Consider the following 27,651-nt stretch of genomic DNA (forward strand, 5'->3'; position numbering starts at 1 on the left):
TGATCCCAAAAATCATTGTTCAAAATTCATCCTTTCCAGGTTAGAGCACCATGGAATGGAACTATCACTTTACATCATAACATCATCAGTGTCTAACTGCAGATGGTTATGTCACAGTGCATTTCTTTCAAATGGTTCCAGTTTACCAAGCCCTGTCCTCAGCACTATGTACCACTCCACAAGCTTAATTTCCCCTGAAGCAGTTTTTCTTTAACGGTTTTTGCGTTTATTAGGGTTCATTATTATTTCTTTTCTGGATCATTCATTAACATATTTAATTTCATCAAAGTTTGCCCAGATCCCTGCAACAGCTCTCCCAGCAGTTCCATTCAGTTATGACAGGAATCATTACTATTCTTCAAAAATCTAACTTAGGGGCTTCCTCCAGAACTTAATCCTGGTTTCATCCCACTTAATGTCAAGCACTCAACAGCAGAAGCATATTTGCTCTAGGCATCCCTGAAAGTGGAAAGACAGACACATCCAGAGAAGAAGGGCCTCCAGAGATGGCAAAAAAAGCATCTATTTCTTTAATTTTAAAATACAGAAGAGCAATTTTTGATCATTCCTACTTTCCCTGCATACTACACTATGTTACAGCAACTTCCATTTTTCAGCTTGCATTTCTACTAGAAGACATTTCTGTTCCTTTGTTTGTATTGTTTTGTTGCTCCATTCTTAGATTTTAAATGACTGACATAGTGTGAAAATGGGTCAAAAATGTTAGTGAAATTGTTTCCTTCCTTCTGTCATTAGTTAATATTATTCACATCAGACTACTAAGCCAGGTACTAATTTCACCTATTGCAAACATTGCAAATTCTCCCTCTTCTATATCATTGCCCAGTAGAATTTATTTAAACTGAAAATGTATAACTTACTCACTTGAAATGTCACTTGCACAACTGAATCAAACTACACTACATTAGAAACTGAAGTCTTTTCAAGTCTGAAGATTGCTGTTGCAAGATACTCTAGCAGTACTAGCAGGGTCACACTAGTACAATGAAGAACATGCCATTAAACAGCTGTTTCAAAGAAGCTTTCTATGCAGTAACAAATATACATTTTAAGAGGAAGCAGACTAGAGAAAATTTATTTCTGTACTGATGCAATTGCAACACAAACCTTTTACAGGTTTTGTAAAAGGTTCAACACCATGAGGACACCCTTTCATCAGGTCACCACATAATTTCAGTCATAGAAAGCAGCAATACTAGGAGAAAGTGCATTCATCAAGAGCCAGTATATAATCCTGTCACAAAATACATTTTCTGCCTATGTTAGTTTGTATCTGTAGCAAAGAATATTGCTGAAGAACTACAGGAAGACAACAAAGTGATAGCTAACCTTGGAGACAATCACTGCCATTGACAGGTTCTCTGAATGAGCCGCCACATAACCAAGTGTCATGATGCCAGGCAGTCTGACAGTCCCTTTGCAGCTGCCAATACAATCAATCACAGCAGCAATTCCACCTGAATTTACTATAAACTGTGAGAGCTGAAAAGATAAACACAAGAGATTAGATATACTGTGAAGTATCAACAGGCATAAAGAACCATGTCAGAGAAACCTTTTAATGTGTTGCTCCTGTTTTACAAAATAAAGCTGGAATAAAAGTGATGTATCATACAGACTGCTGGGAGCTAAGTGCAGCATCAAGTTTTCAGGATTGAGGCTAATCTGCTACTGTGTTTGATTGACTTTACTGCAAGGAAATTAGGGTTCTGAATCCTTGATGCTGTGCAGCATGGAATGATGTATTCTCAACTCCATCATCACACACCAGAGAGATGTGCAAATAACAGCCTATCACATGACTGATTTTGAAGATGCACCTACTGATCCAGATACTGTTTCATCCTAGTGCCCCCTCATTCCCAAACTAACATCCTATGGTCTGTGCAGTGACAGAGGGAAATGCCCATTCCTCCTCTCACCATTCTAAATTACCTCTGTGGCATAAAATCCTTTGTGGATCCTCATGCCAAGGCATGAAGCCAAGGACTGTTCTGGATCTGCAAAATTGACTTGGGCTGCACCATTCTGCCATGGCAGCATGCTCTGAGGGAAGTGTCCAGGGAACACACTTGATGGGTGAGTCTGCCCCAGAACACCAAATTACATAGCTTTGCTTATAAATTATAATCAAGCTATGCAACGTGGGTTTCTACCAAAAGCAAACTTCTCACATCACTTGAGGGACAGCAGAAGAATATGTATGATATAAATAATGCATAGAAATTTAAATTATTTAATATTATTATTATTTTCTTCACTTTTTTAGGTATATCCTATTCTCCCAACAGATTCCAAAGCAAAAGGAACATGTTCTTAAAAATCCAAATTAAATTAAATTAACAATACTGAAGCATGTCAATTCCCAATCCAGTTGATTTCTGCGAATATGAAATATACCTTTGTCTTAGAGCCTTTAAAAGGGGATTGTTTTCTTCATGAAATAGCCAGGTGAAATTTTCAGTTAGTACTTAGGAAAATCTGTTCACATGACTGTGAATTACAGCCAGTGGCAACCAAGTCCTACATCTGGACACAGCCCTGTGCAGCCGGATGTGCAGAGCTCCTGCCGTGTCCCCCAGCCCTCGCTCTGAGTCCCTCTGCTGCTGACCTGCACATGAATTTCACTGCATATGCAGACAGGGCACTGAGATCCAACAGCCATGAGTCAAATGACACAGCCAAGTTCTCTAGAAATGCCATTTGCCAGCCTGTTTGAGCAACATGTGCTGCTCAAATAGAGTTCCCAGAGCTGGACAGTCATCTCTGTCACTCTGAAGTCAGACATGGATTGTGACTTCCCACTGGGAGTCACCAAATATTTCTACTGCTCCTTTGGAGAGCTGCTAACACAGTCAGTTCCTCTTGCATGGAGGAACTGGTGGAGCATCTTTTCTGACTGTACCTGCAATCCTGAGTTTGTTCTCTCCTAGCTTCTGACTCTAGGGCGCCCTTTAGATAATGAGAAATCCTTTACTTTTTTGAGGAAGTGAAGTTGCATTCCCCATGAGGTACAAAGAGAAAGCAGCAAATGTGCCAAGACTATAAACTTTTATCACCAGATTAAAGACTGGAAGGCTGAAGAAACTGCACAATATTCATGTTTAAACACTTCTCAGTTGTTAAGTTAGTATCATGATTTTGAAATTACTATGCTCAGCATTAGTGTGTTCCACAAATACATGGCTTATATTTCATCCCAAAGTCATATTTAGAGCCTTTTAATTATCTCTGTGGTCTGACAGATTAACATAGTTATAATTACATGGTTTTTCTATTTATTTTGTATTGACTTTGCCAAACATCCCCACGTTCCTATGGGCAAAAACACTGTAAATGCTCAAACTCAAATTACAGACTCAAGTTACCATCAGGTTAATAATAAATAAGAAAATTTTTGACCTTCGCTGTCATTGGAAAAATAATTAAAATGTGATCCAAGCCCCCCTGAAGATTTTTCAAAAGACACACACCATCTATTATTGTTAAAGGATGATCTTGCAATTTATTAGCTGGTATCGTGACTTCTGCGAGGCTTTTCTCATAATATTTTTAATATCTAGGACTGACAGTACTGTCAGCCAAGAACTCCCTCTCTGTGCTGATATCTCACAGAATGAAGTAGCTAGGTATACATTTTATGATTCCCAGTTTCCTAACCCAATTCATATTCAATACACATCTCATAATATCAGCAAGCATTTCCATATTTTCCAATGAACATGCCAAACAGCCATTTGCCCTCCCTTTCGAAAAGCAAATGACAGAATAATCCTGTATTTTATTTAAAGTGTAAAATCTAATGATATGACCTTGTATTTGCATTTTCAAGGTTTTACCTCAGGCGTATGCTTTACTATCTCTCTAATTAAAGTTGCACCATTTTTCTTGACATATTCATCTGAGTCCTTCAGGCATGTGAACACAACTGGGAAAATTTCTGCTTCAACCACCAACTCTGCAAGATCCACTGAATGCTTTGCTATTTGGCTTAGAGCTGACAGCACCTGACGCTAGTAAACAAAAATTGTTATAAAATCAATAGTATACAAACATTCAACAACACACACTACCCCTGCACACAAAAATCTATTGCATCAAGGAAAACAAAGCGGGATAGGGAAAACAATTACAGCTATTTTACAATTCACTGAGTCAATTCATGCACAAATATAATGGCACAGAACATTCGCTGGTTCCTGAATAAAAGTTTCTCTTTTGTTTTATCCCATTCAAGCTTGTATGTATTTTAAAAAATAAATACATATATAAACACCATTTAAAACTGCAATCTAAAATTCAGTAAAAGCTATACAATGTATTTTTATTTACATAAATTGGCTCTGTCAGATTTATATTAAGACATTTTTGTGGCATTTCTATGTTGTCTTCTGTTTGGTAGATTTAGACAGAAAATTTATAATAAAAATCAATTTTTTTTGTCAATTAAATGCTAGTGATTAAACCTTTGACAACAGCGATTCACATCAGATAGTACATTCTAAAATACAATAAGTTCACTATTAACTGGCTTATCGTATAATCTTTAGTATGCAAAACCTTTTTTGTAACTGAAATGTGCAAATTTTATCTATTAAAAGTATCTGTCACATTCTTCATATACTATATATTTCTAAAAAACCCCATACTACTCACTTTAAGGATTAGTTTAGCTAATCCTCACAGAACTGCAGTTTATATCCAGTAGCTAAATTTGTAAATATGTTCAGAACTCTTTGTCACTAACTACATAGTTACATTTTGTAATACCCAAACCAAGAGCTTCTAAATAAATCTGCACATCCGTGTCTTTGATTCAATCTCAAGTAATGACCGGTATAATGGAGATTTTAAAAAAAATTAAATGTACCTTCAGTTTAGCATCAGGGTTCAGGATCATCTTAGCTAAGTGAGCGATAGCTCCTGCATCCACTACTGTCTGTGCTAACTCTGGAGAATGCTTTGAAATATCACTGAGAGTTGAAGCAGCAATCCTTTTCAAAGCAATTTCTGGCTCCTGGATACAGAGCACTAAAAGAGGAACAGTGCCTGCATCCACCACAGCTTGTGACAGTTCTGTAGGTCCAAGGAAAGTAATTAAGTGAGTATGGGTGACTGACCCTTGTGCAAGCCATTTTTCACCCTGACAGATACAGCAAAGGAAAAAGGGGAGGGTGTAGTTCACTGTCTCGACATCTGCATTTCAAATCAGCCCTCCTGGTTTCATAAACCGTGTGGACCAATCCACAACTGAAAAGAATGCAGGTCAATAGATGGACCCCCATTTACATGCACACATTTGAGGTAGATTAGGCTGAAATGGTTTGTTATTCTGTTTTCTTTTTCTTTTTTTAAAGTAAGCAGATGTCAGCTGTTTAAACCCTGGCTATTCTACACTGATCAATAGGAAAGCATTTTATGCATGGCTAACAACAACACAGAAAGCCAAAGTACCAAAATTTTATCAACCAGCTAATTAGAGAGCATTTTACCCTCTTTAAATGATAAGCAGATATTAGCATAGATCAAATGCCAAAAACAAAAATACAAAAAACACACATAAAATATTTATCTTACATAAAAGATTGCAAAAATGGAACTTGCTGATCAAAACTAGTCTTTGCTACATGGGATGAGACAGAATTTATACTTTAATGACAAGAAAATGTTATCATACACAATTAGACAAACGAGAAATATCATCAGTGACATTGTGTGTCTGAGATTAGCACAATATCCTTAACTAACTGCACCTTAAACAAAAAAAAAAACAACAAAAAAAATCTGAGCATGTGATTAGCTGACATGGACAAAAATTACACTATTAGAAATTCATTAGCTCTCTCTGTGTATGCAGCATTAATCACAGTTCTAAAACGAGAATTACTGGATATCAGAAGCAAAATTTATATTATAACCAAGCTGTGCTATTTTAAAATAGTGTTGAAAAAGTGGTAAAAACCATAGGGGAGTCAATAATCTATTAGGTTCTTCCTTCAGTTTTGCTACACCTTATTATGCATATCCATTATTATCTTTAACATTTATCTTGACTTACAGTACCATGGCAACATATGGCTGTTGTATTTCAAGACTCTAACTTAGCTTTTGATTTATAGTCCATCCATAAAGAGATTTTCATACTAAGAAAAATACAGCATACTTCATTAAATATACATAGACTAATATAGTTTTTCATGAAATCTGTAAGTCATGTCATCATTACATTGTTAATATCCAAATAATGTTCCAGACCAGATTGGTTTTCAATTAGTGAGTTATAGCCACACACTGCAATACATGTGATAAGTCAAATATTTACGCTGTATGTTATTTTATGATAAAATATTTTAAAGAAAATATAAATATTACATCAAAAAAATTAAATCTTGCGGTAATTTTTAAACAATACCCTGAAATTAGCTTAGTTGGCTAGAGTATATAAATATAAATATTACATCAAAAAAATAAATCATGCAGTAATTTTTAAACAATACCCTGAAATTAGTTTAGTTGAATGGAGCATAGTGCTAATAATGGCACAGTTGTGGGTTTAACCCCTGTACAGGCCATTTACTTAAGAGCTGGACTCGATGATCTTTGTGGGTCCCTTCCAATTCAGAACATTCTGTGAATCTGTAAAATTAACTCTACAAAGTTCATTTTTCAAATAAATATTTGATTGAAAATGTAGTGCATGCATCCTCAAAATACACAAATCATAACATTTAAAAAAAACTTGAATGCCATATCTTCAGTTTTAAAAATCTGAAATGAACTATTTAATATTTAAAAACAAATCTGAAAAGGAGCTAATAAATTTACAATCTTTTTTTTTTTTTTTTAATGGGAAAAGCCATGCTCAGATTCTTCTCAGATTGTGTTTTGCTGCTGAGCACTGACCAAGTGGAATACCTGGTGACCTACTGACCAACAGTCCAGATTAACCTCTCCAACTGTGCCTCAGAACTTCAGACCAACCAGCTCCATTGCCCACAGTCTGCTGGGAAATGCTCAAATCAAGAATCTGATGTCAAGAAGGACACAGTGCTAGAAGAATGGGCTTCTTTCATGTCTTATGAGTTAAAATCATGAAGTTCCAGCAGGGAAAGAAAGAGCAATACTTTCAGGTCACAGCTACACTCAGGCATGCAAAAGTAACTGTAAAAGTTATTTCAAAAGAGCAAACTAAATCTGATTCAATTTAGATCAGCTCTTGCTGTTAGGAGTCTGATATCATTTAAATACTGATGGTTACTGTTGGTCATGGGTAATTAAATGGTTTTTTCTTCCAGTGGTGTTTATAAGGTTCATGGCTAATAACTTACCACATGGAGGGCTGGACCATGTGTCAAGACAGACAAGTCGTAAATGGACTGTCAGGAAAACAGAAAAGCTGAGGCAGGGAAGAAAGGAAATACAGTACTTCCCATCATGTTTCCCTGAAAATTCAGTCCAAAATTACAATTCTAAGTATTAATGATTCTATTATAAATTGCAATTTTTTTTTCCTCAAGAAAAGGCTGATTAATCTTCGTACTTGTAGAACACCTTTAATGGAGATTATATACCATGAAACTTTGCCATCCAATTAGAAACACAGAGGAAAAAAATTAGACTGAGAAGGAGTTAGAAGCGAAAACAAACTTGGCAATATTAAATTTTTAAAACCAAATATTCAGTCAGAAAAAATTAAAATAACTGAAACAAATTACAAAAATACTCTTCCAAATACAACATCAAGGCTGTATTATAAGGGCAAAGACAAGACCCATAGCTGCAGAGGAGAAAGACAGCATAGAAAAGCTAGTGCATGAATCTCACTTAATTCTACAGAAGGTTATGAAACACGGGCTTGGAACTCACATTGGGGTACAACTTAAGGAACTTGTCTAAGTACACAGTGATAAAGCTGAACTTCTCCCTGTGTGAGTGTAAACAGAAAACTGAACTCCACATGTTCAGACACAAGAGAACTATGGCTCAAAACTGACCATAAATTAATCACTTTCACCCTGATCTACATGAGGAAGATTTTAGCAACTGGAGATACTGCAGACAAGACTCAAATGATGTAGAAGAAAGGTTAATAAAAACAGATTTTGGAGTCTGAGATGCCACCAGTTCTAGTTCAAATAGAAATACAAAACACAAAAGTACTTATCAGGGATGAAGAAATTTAATCAAAATAAGTTGAAGATTTGTCATGAGTTTATATGATCAGGAAGAGGAAAAGCCAACAAAGTGGAGTCAAGATCCTACCTATATACCCACTAAAAACAATGTGAAGTCTTACAGGGTTATTTTAAGCTAGTTTAAGGTGTTGAAAAAACAACCTACTAATATTAACACATTGGCAATAATAGTATGGATTTCAAAAAACAGATGAGGATAAAAAAGATGAAGGTGAGAAAATGTCCAGGTTGTCCCCAGAGAAAGAAAATCAGCTCAATATTATATTGACAATATACAATACTCCCATAGTAGAGCAGCAGCAACACCCTGGTTGGAAGGAAATGCAAGTTTCAGTCGAGACCAGGGCTCTCAAACAGACCTTGCTGTGGTAGCAGGTGCCTCCACAGGAAACAACAGGTTTTGACCAAAACAACCACCAATACTGTATTTTTCTGAGGACTGTGTGATCATGTTATGGCCACATAGAAAGACTCTAATTCCCACAAGTAGCTCAAAGGCTGCACTTCAAAATCAGAGGTTTATGCAGGCCACTACAACTACAGTGCTGAAGATTCCACTGAACCAGTGGGAAAACCTTTCATCAGGAGGATGGAGGTTAGACTCAAATCACTGAAGAGCTGAGGAACCACTTCTTGTAGCTGACACTGCTTTGAGCAGAAAGTTGGACTAGAGATCTCCCAAGGTCCCTTCTAAGCTGAGCTATGATCGACTGTATGACAGAAAATTAGCAAAACTCTGCTCTTAGCAATACACTTCAGTATAAACAGTGTTGCTTATTTTTGTTTTCCTACCAATTTACAATATACTGAAGTAGGTATGAGACAATTAATAAACTACACCTTTAATACAGACAAAGAAAACAGAAGTCCAAATTATTTGCATACTTCAAAGAAAACAATTTTGCACTTTAACTGAATATGGTATAAGTAAAATGTTACAAAATATTTTTCATGGACCTGATGGTTATTTATGACATTTCAAACACTTTACACTTCTTTCTAAACACAAATAGCAGAAATAATGAATGGCAAAATCACAGCACGTTGATTTGCACACTTTGGAGTAAGATCAGTATCTGAAACTCAGCTCAAAGGGAAAGAAAGAGCAGAACTGCAAGAGTAGTTTTGGAATCTGACCTGGAAAGATTTCTAGCATCTTGAAACCTCATGAGACATTTGTCTTTACCTAAAATCTCACAGGCCTTCTGTTCATGGAAGAATTGCATTTTAAGAGATTTTTGCATGAAGTCAGTATAGAACTTGCTAAGCAGACAGTGTTTTCATCAGGGGGTGGGGGGAAGCCTCAATTTCTCAAAATGGAAATTTCTCAATTTTCTCAAAATTTTTCTCAAAAACACTGCAGTTCTTAGTATCTTTACTGGGTCATGGATGCAATTTCTGATTAAAAGGAAAGAGACCCTCACCATTGCAAACAGTTATCACTGAATGCCAGGAACCTTTGACTGCACTCACAAAGACAGAGGTTCAGATCCTGCCTAAAACAAACCAGGACTTTAATCTCAAAGATATGCCCTAATTATTGAACTTGTCTTGCTGGGGCAAACAAATCTCCCTACCCCCCAAACTTTTTAGGAGAGATAAAAAGACTTGTCTTAATATTGTCCCAGTCCAGAACTGTAACAATTTTTGAAACCGAAAAACCTTTTGTGGCTGGGGGAAACCATTTCACACCCAGCTCTGTTTTTAAAGTTAAAGCTGCATTATGTGTCCATAGACAGTCAATGACAGAAAATCATAACCACAAAACTTTGTCAATAGGAGCATGTCACTCTAATCCAGAGTTTCCTGAACATCAAACACCATCTATTGATAGAGAAAAGGGATAGAAAGACTTTTTCTTATCTCTTTATCCCATCTCCAACAATATTATGCTGCAAAGGCATGCTTGTAGCTGTGTAAGAAACATGTGATGCACAGAGCAATCTTTTTTCAGTATAACTCCTCTACTTTCAATAATCATTTTAGAGACATCCTGTGACTGTGTTATAGAGGCAGATAAACCCTCTAAATTGGCTGTACCTGAGCAATTTTTTCAGGGGTCTTTTGGTGGGCTTTTGTTGGCATTCAGATTGTTTTTACTGATTACATCTAGCGATCTGTCTATCTGCTTGCAGCTTGGTAACATTCACAATTTCAACCTAATTTCTGAGGATGCTGTTCTTATTGTCATTGCAAATTGACATAAAGTATGCACCCATTCACCATCAGCAAATAAATTATTCATAACCATGGAATAAAAATTTGTACAAGAAATTTGTTGTCTTCCATACCCCCACATCACCTCCATCTTTGCAGACAATGCTGTCACAGAGTGAACTGGATCACCCTAAAGCTCAGTCAGCAGTGAACAGTCAGAGTGAACAGCATGAAGGGCAATTGAAGTGAGTCAATATTGATTTAGTGACATAACAAAACTGCAGAAATGTTTATGTTAAGAGTAACACAGTCATACACACACACTACACACATTTATACAAATTAATGCCTTTGATATTTAAATAAATAACTTTCTGATGGGAGGACAATTATTTTCCACCAAGGGTGGAATTCAACCCTGATGATCAAACGATAAAAGATCATTACCAGAGAGGTATCCCAAGAATTAATTTGTTCCCCAAAAAATGCAGTCTCTTAGAAAGGTGCTAGCAACTTTGGAGACTGTCCCAGTAAGCTAACCCTCTAAGTGGGAAAGGGGAATTCCCCATGACTTCTGCACTCCAACATTCTGTATTGATTAAAAAACAAAGAAAATCACTTTAAAAATCAGTCTATGCACATTTTAGAGCCAAAACCAAATATAAAACCATGACTTAATGTTATGATCCTAAAATTAATTTAACTTTGAACAATACAAACACTAACCACTTTTCCCACCACTTCCAGCTAGCTGTTTCCTCCCTCAGTTCTTTCATTCACAGTCTAAACTTTTACTTGAACTATATAAATAGCTGGTAAAAGAACTATCAGCCACGTGGATCAGCTTTTAAATAGGAACATGACACCACCAGTGAGTTATACAACTGCCTGTGAGACAGCAGTGAACTGTCCAATATTGGATTCCTAGGATCTATTCCTGACTCTCAGAGAGTAGTGTGGTCCACTGGCTAATGACAACATACTGCAATAAATTTGGTCTATTTATCCTGCAAACACTACTGTAAATGGAATGAAACTTGCTTCTTCTTAGGTTTCTCCTTTCAACTATGTATATAAAAGAAGAACTAATGTCAAGAAAAAGAAACCTGGTTTTGCAGTAACACCGACACAATATATAAAGATTCAGAAATCTCTTCATGAAGAGGAATAAAGCAGAGTGTCCTTTTCTGGCCATGGGCTCAACACATCTCCTCTTAAAGCACCTCTCATAACTGGGCACTGCTGGTGTCAGGTATGCCAGTTTCCCACAAAAAGGTACAGCATTGTTGGAATCGTACAGTTACACTAGGATTTTATCCCAAGTTTAAAATTTTGTAACAGTAGAGAAGAAAAAACATCTTGTTCTGTTCACCAAAATAACACAATTTATTATTATTTTTTATTTATTTATTTATTTATTTATTATTTATTTATTATTATCACATGACATTAGGCTAAAGGACAACACACATGAAACTTGTTACCTGCACTGTGGCGGGCAATATACCCAAGTGCCCAAGATGCACCTTCTTTGACTCCAGGGTCAAAATCCTCCAAGCAAATCACCAGCATTTTCAGTGCTTCACATTGAACTACTGCATGAGCTAGTTGTGGAGAATGTTTAGCAATTGCTCTTAGCACAAATGCAGCTGCTTTCTTGTAGTAACGCTAGACAAATCAGAATAAAACAAACAAACTTTCACTAACATTAAGAAGTTCAAAGCATAACATTGTACAGACATGCCTAAATTAGACTTTTTTAGTAGCACCAGTATCTCATACAGATCCAAATCAGGACTTCTAGACATCACACAAACAATGAACCTACAGTTCTTTGGGACAGCTCACAATATAAAATCTGCAGCAAGTGCATAAACAAACAGAAAAAATGAGAGAGCTAGAAGGATATGGGAAAAAACTAGTCTAGGTAAGTCTTTTTCTTTTAAGTGAGTAGTGAACAACAAGAGCTGAAAAAACAATAGCTCAACATATTTAACCAGATTACACAGGTTATGCAGGGCAAGCTCCTAAAATAATTCTACCCACCTGTAACACTTCCAAGGTTTTACACTTTATAAAATTGATACCCTCACAACATCTCCATGAGAAAACGCTACTTACATTTGCAAATAGGAAACTGAGACATAGAGAATTAGATCCAATAAAAGAGTTTAGGATCTGAATCCTGCAATGCCTAAATACTGCCTAAAACCCCCAGCTAGGATACTGAAAACCTATCTCACCAACACCCAATACTGAATAACCCTCCATTTTGATCAATCAGCCTGAAATTTTACTCCTGACTGTATCCAGAAAAAACTCAATTTGAACAGACTAAGCACCCTGGCCCTTTTGTTATATGAGCACATGAAGTCTAAGCTCTTGTCTCAATTCTGTCCATCTCCTTCAGTGCTGGACCAAATAATGCTTTCAGTACGTATGTAATACATGACACTGCACACAGCATGGGGTTCCCAGGCAAACTGCAGTGGTGATTTCTTCTAAAAGCACAGTTAAGTCTTTCCTCAAAAAGCCACATTTCAGTCTCCTCCTGCAGTTTTATAACCATCATCAGGATATGTATGCTGAAGATTAAATTTCTTCTACTGCCTTACATTTTCAAATCCAGAGCCCAGTTAAAGTACTCTGGCCAGAGAAAACCATGTTGTGGAAAAGACAGTTCCCCCCTCCCTCGTGAAGGACAAATTTGTGGGGACACCAGTAACCAGCAGCTATGTCTATGTGCCTGGAGTATGCCCTCCAGCCTGGCCATTGACAGATGATCCCTATGGACAAGCTCTAGAGGGCTCTCTCTCCATATGCCAGCTGGCTTTGATCTCATCCCAAGATGCTTGATTCTCCCCTGCTCTGCACAGGAGCCTGGGCACTTTACAGCGCAGTTCTACTGTCAGGGTACCCAAAATTTAAACAATGCAAAGCCCACATCCTTTCTGGATCAAGTCCAGAAAAACAAAGAGCCATGTGAGTGCTTTTGTGCATCCTGTAAGGTACCCAAACACCTTCAAAAGCCTGATCTAAAGCACTAAGATATGACAACAGAACAGTATCTGCAATGGCCCCTCAGGAAATAAAATGTACCCAGGCCCACTCCCTGGCCCTAAAGGAAGGTGACACAGCATAACACATCCATCCCCCTAAACTCCTCCTTCCTCAAAGTACAATGGCCTCATCTATGCTACTGGAAACTGTTCCTGCCTTGTGCTATCCCTTAAACCATGTCCAAGCATTGTTGAGCAGTTTGATGGCTGGCATTGGCTAAAACCACATCAGAGAGCATGCTACTAATTACTGAGCACAGTCATCTTTCAGAGCTCCAACACATGGCCTCACCTTCCTTAGTTTACCAGTACTGATATAATTCCCATGTCAAAAATTCAGGTTTCTAAGTTAAGGTCTACAAGCAGGTAGACCTTACACTAAACATAATTTACAAGCAAAGCATTAAACCTCATTTAGGGGGAACAGAAATTAAGGGAAACAGTAGAGACAAATGGTCAAATCCCTAGATAATGTAAGTTTTGCTGAACTTGACAGAGCCATATTTGTTTACGTAAGTCTATGTCTGTACAAAAATGGGTATGTTGTTTCTTTTAAGTAATTATGCTCTTGGCAAAGAAAAACACTTCTTTGTTTTTATTATTCAAAACACATTCTTCACAAACAAACCATATTCACAGGCATAGTCAGAACATGCTGTAAAACTGAATTTTGCTCTGTTTAATTGATAAAACATTGATCTGGGATGTTACCCTGTGACTGTTCCCCATAGATTAGTAGAAACAGTATTCATTGTGTGCTCAAAGAATCTCATCCTTAAATACAGATGTTGATACAGTAAAGAGTGGAATGGAAAAGGTTATTTTGCCTGTGTGAAGTGAAACTGTCTGCTTGCTAAACTCTCCATGAACTGGCTGAGTTTCTTTCACTTGCCCTCAGTCACCAAGGCATAGTAGGCTTTCCATAACCTCACACAGGTCCTGATGTTGCTTCCCCTAATTACTCTGTCTCTAGGTACTCAAGCTAATTTAGTGAGGGTTTCAAGTTGTAGCAGGAGTAGTATTCAAACCAACAGTGGGTAGAGTTTTGTTCCGCATCTTCCGTTAAAAAGAGAAATAAAATAACCAAAATGCTTATAACCTTGTCTAATTAAAATCATCACTTTCTTGTCGTACTATACCAGTATTTGCCATGAAAGTTTTTCTTTAGCATTTTCTTTTTCAGTTTTAATTGTATAGGCAATGATTCTATACGTGCAAAAAGTATACAATGAGTACATTTACATCTGTTTTCCTCAAAAGACTGAAAAAGAAAATATATGGTTTTCCAAATTATATTTCCATTGAAAACTTACTTTTCCTCGGTCAAAGTTGCAACATAAGTATGGTTGTGATATCAGTACACTTAACCTTTTGGCTATCAGTTTCCAGCTGTTAGGAACTTTATTTGAAAGTATTTCTGTTAATCTGGGTTAGCATCATTTGAAAAATCAAAGTTGAAAGAGACACAGAGCTTGAAGAAAAATGTTAGGAAGGGAGTGAAAGAGACCAAAAGATTTATTTGCATTGCAATTGTAACTGTACTTTGTTTGGTTTTGACAAATATGAAGATGAAAACCTCTCCATATATTTTCCTGTGTCAGAAGTCTGTTATTTCTCATACTACAGATTTCCAAAGGCCTTTGTTTGGAGATACAAAGTATTTCATTACCGAAGTTCAGGGGTTTTATAGGTATTTTACACGTGTCTGGTATGAGGGACAAAACGTAGTCCATTACCACCACAGCTACCAAACTGTCTCCTTTTTGAAGAGGAACCTTTTACAAAGCATCACTCAACATTTTAAAAATGTTATAGTGCAATGAATGTATTTCCTATAGTCCATTAAATGGTAATACAATATTTTAAAGTCAAGCCTATTTGAAGTCAGACTTGGGCATACAGTACACAGTGATCTCTCAGGGGTTCAAACTCACATGATGCTCTGACTTTGATACATTTAATGTCCTATTAGAATAACAGCAGATGCTGATACAGAAAGATTTCCCTTTCCCTGTATAATAGTTAAAAAATTTATTACTTAAAAGAACAATCATGCCTTACATTCTCCTCAGGCAATGAACATATGAGCTGTGGAAGAATGCCTGCCTTCACGATTGCCTCTGCCAGCTCCATGTCATAATCAGCAAGCCTCCCAAGAGCCAAGGCAGCGGTCTGTCGAACGCTTGGGATGACATCCAGCAAAAGAGGTCTCAGCAAACGCACTACACCTGAGTTGCAGCGGGAAGACAAAAACCAATTTGGTAAGCAGAAGTTTTTCTAAACATTTGCCTTTACTCATAAAAATCTATTAAATTAGTCCTCCAGGTAATAAGAACATGTAGGAAATCCAGGTGTTCCGATGAAATGAAGTTGGCACTTGGATAGATAGCACTGCTGATATATGGCAATGTTTGTGCTCACTTTTCATAGGTACAAAACAATTCTGAAATGTAAAAAAAAAATCACATGTAGAAATAAGGTGTATTCAAATATCTATAAAATATATCTTAAAGTTTACACAATAAACTCAAGTTATATTCAAACATACATAAAATTCATTTATTACAGTGTGCACAGGAAACTCCATCTGGAGATCCTGGTGAGAAGACATTGGCATGTCCCTCATTCATCAGGAAAAGCTGAGGACCTCAGAGAATAGTCCAAAGAGATGGAGGCTATAACAAATTACACCTGTAACATACTTCTTTCCCTAAAAAGAAAAAAAATGGAAGTAGAGCAGCAGTAAAATTCTCACCTTTATTTTACACCAAAACCAAATTTCTCCCAGCAAGAAGAAAATAGCTGAATTGTCTATACATGGCTCTGAAGGGGCTGGGAAGGAGGACACAGAAAACTAACCATGGAGGCCACGCTATCCACTAACAAATTTGTAGGAGGTTAAATAGTCTACACAAAAGCTGCACTGTCATGAGAGGTACAGCCTCCCAGCCTGTTCACAAGACAAAATAACACAGGTTTCAGGGGGACACATAACAAAAGCAGAAAAGTAAACTGAACCTATGGAAACAAATCTGTAATATAGCTGGGGCCTGCTCACCCTTCTGTTAAAGCTGCTGGGAGCTGAAAGAGGCCTCCTATTACCAAATGACAAAAGATAGATCCTCTAGTACTGTAAGATCAATGTGAATTCATTCAGCAGCTTGCAGAAATCACTACTTCAGAATGTGGTCATCATACTAACTTCTTCTCATGAAATCTCCATAGCAGGTATGGTGTTGTTAGCAAGTTACCCTTCATATCAAAAACCACTAAATACTTTATATTAGAAATAAAAACAAACACATGAGTTGGGCCAATGCCATGTATCATTTATTATCTTCTAGCCACTCATCTACATCCTCTGGGGGAGGGTATTTTCTTGTCCTTCCCTCTAACATCAGTTGCATGGTCAAACAGCTGCTGAAATTTCTAAGGGGAACTCACACTGTTCTTATGATCTACACTGAAGGTACTTCAGTGAAGCAGGAACAGTTAGAAATAGTTCACTTGTATTTACCGTATAGATATTACATTTGAGCCCTTGACTTGAGATAATGTGAAAACAAGATTATTTAACAAATAGAAAGAAAAAAAAAAAGTGCGGGGGAAGCAATTTTACTGATTTTTTATAAAAGAGCCTGTCAGAAGCAGTTGGGGGAGAGGGAAAGAAACACTTCAGCATGCAGTGTCCTGACCCTAAAACTGCCAAGAGCCTGGTAGCTGGGACATTAAACCAGGATATGTCAGACAGTTCAATTCTGACGATTTCAAATCCAGTGAAATTAAACAGACTAGAATTACTTTACCAGGAAGCTAGGTCCAGACCACGTGACACATTTCTAACCTTTATGACATACTTAGACACGACAAAATGTAAAACCACAAGGTTTACATACATATATGCTTTGAGTTGTTCCAAATGCAAGATTCATATATTTTGTATTTTCAAAATTAGCTAATACAGCTTTCACTTTTGGAAGAGCCTAAAAAGCCTTCCATCTGAAAATGCTTCCAAGCAGCATGCCTCCCCATGACCAATGCCTTTCATTTCATGACAGTATAAACCATGTAAAGTTTGGTGATGACATTTAAGCATCAGCACAGAATGTTCTACTGCAAGTTACTTTAGCTGGTACAACTTACAGTGAGGAAAGAGATGAAAACTGAAATGGGAGTTACTATTTGAAGAAAGGACACAAAATGTTACAACAGGGTTAGAAAAAAAATCATGTTAGGAAATAATAACTGTGCTGGTCCTATAAGTCCGTTCAAACAGTCATGTTTGAATGTAAGAAGAGACAGTGGGCAAATAATTATAATGGAACAAGTTTTGGAGAAACAAGACAAATTATTTTATTCCTGGTGCTGTAAAAGCCTTATATTAGCATCAAATTAACTGAGAATTGAGAGAAGTACATTTAGGCCTAGACTATGCCTGTGCACTGAACATAATTAAAAGCTTTTACCTCTACTTTCTACCTTCTCTTAAAACCACTTTCCTTCTCTGTGCCAAGATGCTTTCCATCACCTCCAATTACTCTGCAAGACCAACTGCTTGAGGAGCTTTCACCATTGTCATAATTTTTGTGTCCTCAGCAAACCTAGTATTTCTTTATTCACAGCACTTTAAAAAAAAAAAATTCTAAGAGTATGAAAACAGCTACACAGAGATGCTACGACCTCCTCTAAAACACCTATAGGAAAGTCAAGAAATCCAACCTTTTCTTCTATGAGTTTTGAACATAGTGCTGTAAAGGACAGATGTGCCTGACACAGGATGCAGCTTTCCTGCACTGGGCCCAACCCAGCTCTTTGTTCCAGCTGTATTTGGTGACCTCCTCTATGTGATCTCCTCCTTTCATCTATCCTGTTTACAGCAAAGTCTACTCCTCCAAAGAGGTCCAAGCCAGGATTACTATCAGCATTTTTAATTAAATTCAAATATATTTAACATTACTTAGAGCAGGAAAATAGGCAAGAACCTTCCAACTACTTCCTTTTATCTTGACCATTCACTCAAGTGAAGAGGGCCATAGAGATCATGGAGTAGCAGTGTCTTGTGGCTGAAAACTTTAGAACTCTTTGGTCTTCTTCTAAATAAGTCTGTTGTGACAGCAGTAGGAAATTCATTAACTCTAATTCAAAAGCAACCACACAGAAAGTAAACTACAAAATAAGGCATTTAGACTATTGGACTAGATTTATTTTGGAAGAGTTCCCACTAGCACTCAGAAACTGAGTAACAGAGAATTACTGCCAAATATTCTCTCTTGCATCATAGAACCTTGACTGACACTGGGCAAGGAACGATTCCTCTTTCTATCCTCAGTTTCCCACTCAAATTTGTTTCAAAGAATGACACACTTAGAAGCTGAATCACTCTCAACACACACTTCTCAAGTGGAGCTGTTACATACAGGCTTGATGCACTTTCTCTTAGCAAGCACGTGTTGGCTGTTGCCTATCTGGAAAACAAGCAAACAAAAAAAAATCACTTGGGGCAGCAGCAGGTTCCAATTTTTTTCATTCTAAGTTTCTGTAGGAAACAAACAGTCACTGTTCTGGAGATAGCAATCTTTGCTTGGCCATTTCGATTTTTTGGGGGAAACAACCTGGAATGCACGCAAAGTACTTCTACCCTCCTCCCATCCCCATCAAATCCTTGTCAAACTTGACTAGTCACAAAACAGAGAAACATTATTATGCTGGAAATTCTTTCAATTTCTGCATCTGAAGATGACTATTGCTACTTTATCTTTCTTCCTTAAAGGACAAATAATTTCTGTTTTAAAATGTGGAAAATACCATTCTACACTACTGTTGTCTCTGGACACACTCTTGTCTTGAAGATGCTGTCTTTCTAATTTATGCTTTGGACCAAAATAATGTCTTCTCATTTTTGCATGTTACCTGTTACATTTAGAACAGTCACAGAGCTAACATTAGCACTCAAACTTTCATCATATCAGCTTGATTTTTCAGAGCTCCTCATGTCAAATTCAACTGACTTAACGAGGAAATAAAATGGAAATTTATTTCTGCCTCACCCCAACACCCTATCTTCAACTACCCTTTTCCAGGAGCTGCATAGCAGTAGGTTTTAAATCCCTACTTAAAACAAATGTTCCAGAAGAGCAGTGAGAGAGAATTTTCACACTCACTCATCTTGACATAGCCTGTTCCAGAGACAGCAGAGTATGCAAGTCTCAAGTACATGCTCCTCAAGTGTGACTCGTCACAAGAAAGGACTCCTCACTGCCACAGTTCCATCCACAGCCCAACTAGCATCCTTCAGAAACCAAAGGGAACATAAATACAGCTTGGTACAGAGATCAAGTAATTCATACACCAACTACCAGATGGTGTGGGACATAACGCGGATTCAGTTTGACAGGATCACTGAAGATTCCTGAAGGATGGATGAACACAAAGTTTCTCCTCTTTAGATGCCAGACCCTGTTTCTGCATTAATGAAGCAGAACTAATCCTCTTACAGGAGGACAAATTTCTGAAAATACCCCTTACAGGGCTGTTGGTGGCCACCATGCAATTGTGCACAGACACACCTAAACCAAGGTGGTCATAAGGAGCTGCTTCTTTTTAACGTCCACTTGTTAAGATGTGACTGAAGTTTCTAAAAATTCTGGTTTTGACATCTTACTTGCAAATCTCCAGGCCAGAAGACTGAGAAGAGGAGGTATCCTGGAACAGTTGAGCTTGGTTGAGTTACAGAAAAAGTCAATCCTCCAGCTTCAGCTGCATTTATTTTCTCCTTCTCTGTCCTCTCTCTTGTACTTTCCTTAAACAGTCTCCTTCTTCCCTTCATCAGGCCATCTTCACCACAATGTCATCAGGCCTTTGGGAAAGCCACTCCCCATACCTGATGTACTACAACTGCAAAGACAACCTTTTGTCTTTTATGCCACATTGCATAATCCTCTCCCACTTCCCCTGCTGCTAAAGCTTAGTAAAGCTTTTAACTAAAAACTAAAAACTAAAATATTTTTAGAAAACACAAAACCAAAACAAACAAACAAACAACAACAAAACAACCTACAAAAAAAGAACCCCAAACCTGTGTGCATCCTTTACAAAAGAGAGTACATAAACTCCAGTGCTGAAACTGGCTACTTAGAGTCTGTCATGCATATCCACTTGCAAGATCCAAATGCTCCCGGGCTTTCTATTAAGCACAGTGCTATCAAATCACTTTCTTTTATATTATATGAAATATGGAACTATACCCTAAAATCCTGTCCCAAGGGTCGGGCTCTGATTACACAGGGCCAAGTGTCCAATTGTCATATTCAAAAACAGTACATTTAAAATACAAACATCAGAACAAAAATCTGAGAAAAGTACAGGCAAAAAGATTCAATTAAATTGGAGGAGAGAAATCAATTTGAACAGTGTTTTCTTAAAAATAAAGGCTCCTAAAACAAACCCAGAGATTCAGAAATACAGCTTTAAAACCTGTCACCAGTGGAAAAGGTCTGGAGCCAGGAAAGAACTAACACTGATGACATCACCCTTTAGCTACAAAAAAACAGAGCACGAAATAGGGGAAAGTCTGCCATGCCACAAGGGCTGGTGGTGGACCCTAGTCTGATTCAGATAAGCCCTGCCTCCAGGCTTTAGCCTCTTACCAACATGGGTTGTGTAGAACAGGTACAGGAGAAAAAGCCCAGAGGTAAAAGCAGAGGAGAGGGCTCAGGACTGGAGTATAAGGCCTGAGAAGCAGTTTGATACCAGGAATAATGAGAGACCTGGGCTCAGAGCTGTGGGCTGATGGAGTGGGAGGACAGTTGGAAGAGATTCACTGGGAGAGGATCTTCATTTACAGCGACATTTTGGAACTCTCCTGGAACCCTGCAGGTTGGCCAGCAAGGCAGACAAACAGCAATTGAAGTTATCTGTCCGAGATGACAAAAACATCCCAGCAGCAGTGTGAAGGGCAGCCAGGTGTGCAGGCCCCAGCAGAGATCTGTTTCTCCATGTTCCATGCTCAGCCTTCCCCATGACTTCTGCAGCCATCACACTTAAGAATGTGATTAGCCCCAAGGAAGGGCTTAAAGAGCTGATCTTTAAAGTCAAAGTAGCAAGACTAAACTGTTTCTTAATCACAATGATAGCCTTAAATAACTCACATATTAAAAGCAACAATCTTATCATATGGTCTAATGCAAGATAAATAAAAATAATATAATATAAATATAAATTTAAAAAAAAAAATCAAAAACAAATGCCCAGAAGTAATTATTCTGATACATGTATGAATCCTGAATTGCAAATGCCTCCAAAAAAAACAAAGCAAAATGCAATTTCAAAGGGGTTGTTTATTTACAGAGGGCTGCACTTCACAAGGAAAAAGCCAAAGAATTAGACCCAGTGACTACAAATGCTATAAACATACTAGAAGCACTTCAGAGTTTCATCTAGCTCTTCTAAAAGGCAGAGCTGCCTAAATCTCAGTGCAAGAATGAGAGCTCAAGTTCATCTGCCATTATAACTGAAAATAGCCTGTTTCTAGGATTTTAAATTTTGGAAGGATGAGGGGGTGTGGAGCTGAATAATGCATTCCAGTACCAAACTTCATGAGCAGTAGCTGCCAAATGAATAGATTTATTTTAAAAGATTATATTTAAAGCTGTTACTATCAAAGTAGCTTCTCCCATTAGTCAGCAGCCCTCCAGAAACAAGATTTGATAAAATGTCTGTCATTGTTTTGCATGTATATTTACTAAATGGAAAAGGTTTAGGAGTTTTGGAGCAGACTTTTCTCCCCAAGTATCAACCAATTAAACATTCCAATGACAAATCCTATAATTAGTCATGGTAGTATTTCATCATAAGGAACAACTTTATCAAAGCAAATCAGAGAGCTGGAAAACACACAGGAATGAGTTCCAACAAAAGAATCTCTCTGATCATTCCTTGCACTTTCTTGCCACCAGAAAGCTGTTAAGCTCCCAGGCACTAAACCCCATTCTTGACCAGGACAGAGCCAGTGCCATGCACATGTGTCAAAGCCCAGGGCCAGATTCCAATTCCCTGGTTACACCATCTTTGAGATTTTTGCCCAGTGGGAAAAGCAGCCCCAGAACTTGATGAGATACAGAAGCTTCAGACGACAGATGCCCTGAGAAAAGGTGGGCTTCCTGTTGTATCTCTCCGACCTTCTTTTCAGCTTCCCACCAGTTTTCCTTACAGGTCATATATAGGAGTCTCCACAATAATGGTACTTTAAGGTTTGCCAACAGGCAAGCCAGCATAAGGAACTCATGCCTCTGATCCTGGCTGCTTGCTCCCCTCCAGGCTGCAAGCTCCAACTGTGCAACAATACCACTGCCTGTACCTGGTTTAATACCACAGAAGCAGGGCTTAGAGGATAATAAAGAATTACTTTTTCAACACTTCCATCTTTCATGATGTTAGCATGGTATTCAAAGACACCTCTGCAAAGATTAAGGTCTAAAACTAGTATTTATTTTCCTTATAAGATGTTAAGTATTTATCAAAAGGACTTCTAAAATGGGATCAGATGCTTTATTCCTTGAGCACTCATCTTTCATTCTTATTCCAGGAATATGAACTGAGGCCATTAATGCAAGAGTACATGTACATTTTAAGGATTTCATTTTGTTCAAATTCAAGTCACTGTAATCTTGCCTTCTGCTTTTGCCAGAAAGATACTAAACCCTGACAACTTTTGAGATTCAACAAAAGAACCCTGCAAGGTGCCCCTGACTCCCATAGCTAATGTAAAATGACAGCAGGTAAAGACTTTTCTCATCTTCTTAAAAGAGATCTCCATAACAGATGGCTAGAATTCTTATTCACCAGAAAAAGAAACAAGCCCCAAACTGTTTTAAATACAGATTTATACAGAGATACACATATAGACAGGCATATTACTTAAATCATTGCTCCAGCACTCACTAGATTAAGACCATAAAAGGCACACCAGTTATCTGATGGACAGCAGCATCCCAAAATATTTGTTTTATTAAAAGGACCAATTTTGTTTGGTGGGAGGTTTTAAAGCAAAACACTTAATCACACATAATTTAGGAGGAGGTTTTAAAACTTGTGTCTAGCACATGGAGAAAAGGCCAAAATGAACAACTCTCATTGCAATTATATAACTAGAAAGTCTTTTTTAAAATACAAGTGGGAAAGATGGTAAAATATTTGTGGGCCATCCAAAAAAAATATAACAACCTTATTTGCAGACATTCCCCTCTTGTCCAGCATCTGAAAAACTAAAGCTTGTGGAAAAGCAGCTCATGACCAGAAACAGCCAAGTGGGATAATCTACACAAATGCACATTTCCACACTGATGCCCAGAGCCTGATCCTTGCACATTTAACCTTCAGACCAACACCAGCCATGTGCAGAAGAAAGTTTCAGGCCTCTGAACTGATTATTTGTTCTGCACAAGCAACAAATCAGTTTTGAAGTAAAGTTACCAAACCAATTACATGAAAATAGTTATTTTAAAAATAAATACAATACACTTAAAGTTAGACTAGCACTTTGATTGTTTTCTTAAAACAGAAAATTTCTACTTTTTTAAAACGCTGAGCTGAAAGAAGCCTGCCTATCTGGGATCTCTCTCTGGGAGCTGCTAAAACCAGAACTGTAAAAGGACACAGAGGGACCTCTTCAAACAAATAAGGCATAAATTATTCCTATAGCCAAGATGTCCCTTTGGCAAACAGACATCACTTGTATAAACTACAGCAGTGGCATTAACTCGCCAAAAGATGGAAAACAAAACAAAAAAATTGAGAGCTGCAGCAATGTAATACAAAAGGCCTGGTGTGAACATGTCACTCACATAATGAAAGGAAATGTTTCCTTAGCAAGAATTTAAGTGGCAGACTTTTTAATAAAACAATTTTAATAAACGGTTGTAAATACAATAATAGAAAGTTGTAAATATTTACATTATTGGTTTTCTTTTTAATTTGCTTGTTAGATGTCATTGTATTTAAGAAAAGACTGATAGCTTTATTAGATCTGGGAAACAAGTACTAAAAACAAAATCTAGACACACCAAAACATAATCAATTCATGAATACCACATGGCAAACCAAGCACTGATCTTTTCAAACCATCATTCAGGTAATCAATTACCAGGCATTTCTTTTTCCTCTTTTAAGCTCAGGAACTTTGGCCGAGCGGAGTGGGTCTGCCAGATGCCAGCAGCACAACAGCTGGCAGAAGTGTTCCCGCAGCTCCTCTTTCTAAAAATGTTCAATTTGCTTCACGACATCCCATGGCAGCAATATAACGAAAGCAAATCCCTCCTAAACTGAGCCAATCTGCCGGCAGAAAGCATGGAAGAATTTAGGAACAACTTTTAAAGCCAGTTTAAAAATGTATTTATTTTAAAAGTAGAACTTCCTTGGCAAATTAGTGCTGTCTTCATCGGGAATTCCAATTTCTGCACTTTACATAAAGTTGTATCGGAACCGGGAGGAAGTAAATTTTAGAAAGGATTATACTGAGAAATTTTCCCTGAAGTAACCCGGAGGTCTCAGCCAGACATCCACCCCCGCACAGGCACGCGGGGCACCGCCCGCAGCGGAGCAGCGCAATTTGCTTTCCCATCGCAACGAGGGGGACTCGGCAAGCAGAGTGGGAGCCAAATCCTGCTGGGAAAAAATCTCCGGAAACTGAGCGGCCAACGGGGGAGGAGTGAAGTTAAAAAAAACAAACAGGGAAAGGCCGCGGCGGCCCCGCGCCGCTGCCGGGGCACGCCAAACCCCGCGGGCGCGCACGGCCCGGCCCCGCCGCTCCCGCGTACCTGCACTTCGGAGAGTGTCGATGCTCTGCGGGCGGGCGGCGAGGTTGGCCACCGCCTGCGCGAACTGCGAGCGGGCACGCTGGTACTGCTCGAACACTGCGGGCGGCAGCGCCGGGTCAGCGGGCGGGCGGGCGAGCGCCAGCCCCGCTGCCCCGGCCCCGGCCCCCTGCCCAGCCTACCTTGCAGGACCTGCCGCTGGCTCATGGCGGCGCCGGGCGGGCTCCGCGCCCGCGGGGATTTCCGCGCTGTGGACGCGTCTCCCCGGCAACCGGGCGGAAGCCGAGCCGCGGGGCGGGGCCTCGCCCGTGACGTCATCGCGCCCGCCCGCCGCGCCCGGGCCGTGCCCGCGGGGACGGGACCGGACGGGACGGGACGGGCCCGGCGGGCAGTGCCCAGCTGGCGGCGGGTCCCACACCTGTGTCACATGCCCTGCCGGAGCCCGCCGGGCCCCCGCGCGTCCCGTCCCGTCCCCGGCAGCTCCGCGGAGAGGGGAGCCCCGCTGTGTCACGTCGGTAGCCCACGCACAGCTCAGCGCAGCACCTGTAGGGGTGTATCAGCAGGACGTGAAAACGTGAACAGCGGCTGTGCGCGCTCCCGTCCCACCGGCAGGCAGCTGCTGCTCTCGGGAGCGCCGGGCATGGTGGGGACGGGCAGCGCCCGCGGGACGGTGCCGGGCTCAGCGCAGGGACGTGTCCGGCCACCGCCGCGGCGCCGAGTCCCGCTCAGCGGAGGCTGCCAGGGAGATGTCGGACAGCCAGGCCGGGGCCTGCCCGCCCCCGCTGACATTTGGGAGAGGCGCTGCGGCCGCCCCGCCGGTGCGCACCGGTGGGACGCGTCCCTTGTCCCGCTCCGCTGCTGCGCAGCTTGCCGAGGGCTCGGCGGGCAGACAGGGAGAGCCTCGCCGCCCTGGAGAAATCCAGCCCATCTCCCGACAGGTCCTCTGGGGTCCACCTCCCTGCGTCCCGCTTCCCTCCACTCCCTGGGTGCGGAGGGAAAATAAAAATTAAAAAAGAAAAATAAGGGCAGCTCGAAGCTGCTCGCCCCCCGCCGCGCCTTTACTCTTCGGGAAGTGGGGTCCTTTGGTTTTAGTTTTTTCTTTCCTTTCTCACTACCGTCGCGATTTCTCCTCGGGGATCTCCGCTCTTGCCTTGCGCTGCCGCGACGACCCACGCAGGGGTTTTTGCGCCTCGCGGGAAATAAACTTGTCCCGCGTAGGGCCGCGGAACCCCCGTCCAGCCGCGGAGCGCGGAGGCGCTGGGGCGGTGCGGGCAGTGCGGACGCGCAGGGACGAGCCCGTGGGCTGCAGCCACCGCCTCCGCCGGGAGCCACCGGAGTGCGGCAGAAAACGCCGTGCCCCGCTGGAAGGGAAGGCTTTTCTCCGAGGATACACAGCGCACTTCATGATCTGCCCCAGCGCACCCATTCGCGCAGAAGACTCGCGCAGCGGCAGCTCCCCGCCCCGCTCGGCCGCAGGTGGCCGGGAGCAGCATCCGCTCTCTCGGTGCAGGGGGAGCGGCGCGGAAAGGGGCACGGTGGGGAAGGATGGTCCGGCACCAGCCCTCTAGCTCTGCCTGGCACAGACACAAGTTATTCCTGTGCACTGTAATAGGGGGGCTTTAATTTTATTTTTTCTTTCCAGCAATGTGTCATTCTGGTAGATAAGCTGCGCACTGCCTTTCACTTTTCCCCATCTTGGTGTCCGGCCGTAAGGACTAATTACGAATAATTCTCTTCATAACTTGTTGGCAAAGACATGGTTGCATCTGCGAGTAAACACAACCTTGGAGTTCTGTATAGCAACTAATGCAAACGGTGGGACTGGAAAATGAAATCAGTGTTATCAGGGCTTGAAGAGAAATAGACTCTGCATCTCCCCCGGTATCTTTTGAGGGCGATTCCCAAGACGCAGGATACTTGTGAACGAAGGTAATAGTTAGCTCTGCTATCGATCAGGCTGCTCCAAGTGAAATTGTGATCCACAACAGAAAATCAGAGTTAATGGTCAATAAAGCCACACATTATTGCACAGTGGCTTCAAGATTTCATAGGCTGGTAATTTTTCTTGCAAAGATGTAAATGTACAAAATCAGACGGCTGATACTATATAAACATATTATCTGAGAGGTAATATAAAGTTTTGTCTCATACCTTGAAAGTTGGCACATTGAAGGTACTTCAGCTGCCTTTTTAAAGTTTAGAAAAGTGTATGAGAGACGTCTAATTTTTTTAGAAATCCTATGTTTGCTCAGCTGAGAAGAGAGGGGCTAACATACACAATATCATGGTCTGAAATGAGCTATGTGTTTCCAAGAGTATTTAGTGCGAAAAAAAAAAATCTTTAAGCAAACAAATTAAACAGGCGGTGTGCTATTCTTTACAAATAAAGGAGACAAATAAAATCGGATT

General features: G+C 39.8%; 1 protein-coding gene across 6 annotated transcripts in view; it reads right to left on the reverse strand.

Annotated features, from left to right (window-relative positions):
* SPAG6 (sperm associated antigen 6) overlaps nt 1-25,502 on the reverse strand; it is a 33,214-nt gene extending 7,712 nt beyond the window's left edge. For 4 of the 6 annotated variants that reach the window (XR_004419114.1, XR_004419112.1, XM_033070180.1 and 1 more), the window contains exons 1-7: nt 25,425-25,502; nt 25,246-25,341; nt 15,494-15,660; nt 11,858-12,041; nt 4,892-5,097; nt 3,861-4,034; nt 1,351-1,503 (exon numbers count right to left, since the gene is read on the reverse strand). Coding sequence is in view for 4 of the 6 variants with exons in the window: in XM_033070180.1 (XP_032926071.1) it covers nt 1,351-1,503; nt 3,861-4,034; nt 4,892-5,097; nt 11,858-12,041; nt 15,494-15,660; nt 25,246-25,341; nt 25,425-25,449 (1,005 nt within the window). In the remaining 2 variants the exon portion in view is untranslated. Of the gene's footprint in view, nt 1-1,350; nt 1,504-3,860; nt 4,035-4,891; nt 5,098-11,857; nt 12,042-15,493; nt 15,876-24,572; nt 24,761-25,245; nt 25,342-25,424 lie in introns of those variants that run through there. The other 2 variants (XM_033070187.1, XM_033070193.1) reach the window with 2 other exon arrangements.
* Nucleotides 25,503-27,651: the final 2,149 nt, after the last annotated feature.

The sequence above is a fragment of the Catharus ustulatus genome, chromosome 1, assembly GCF_009819885.2.
Source record: "Catharus ustulatus isolate bCatUst1 chromosome 1, bCatUst1.pri.v2, whole genome shotgun sequence".
NCBI classification, from domain to species: domain Eukaryota; kingdom Metazoa; phylum Chordata; class Aves; order Passeriformes; family Turdidae; genus Catharus; species Catharus ustulatus.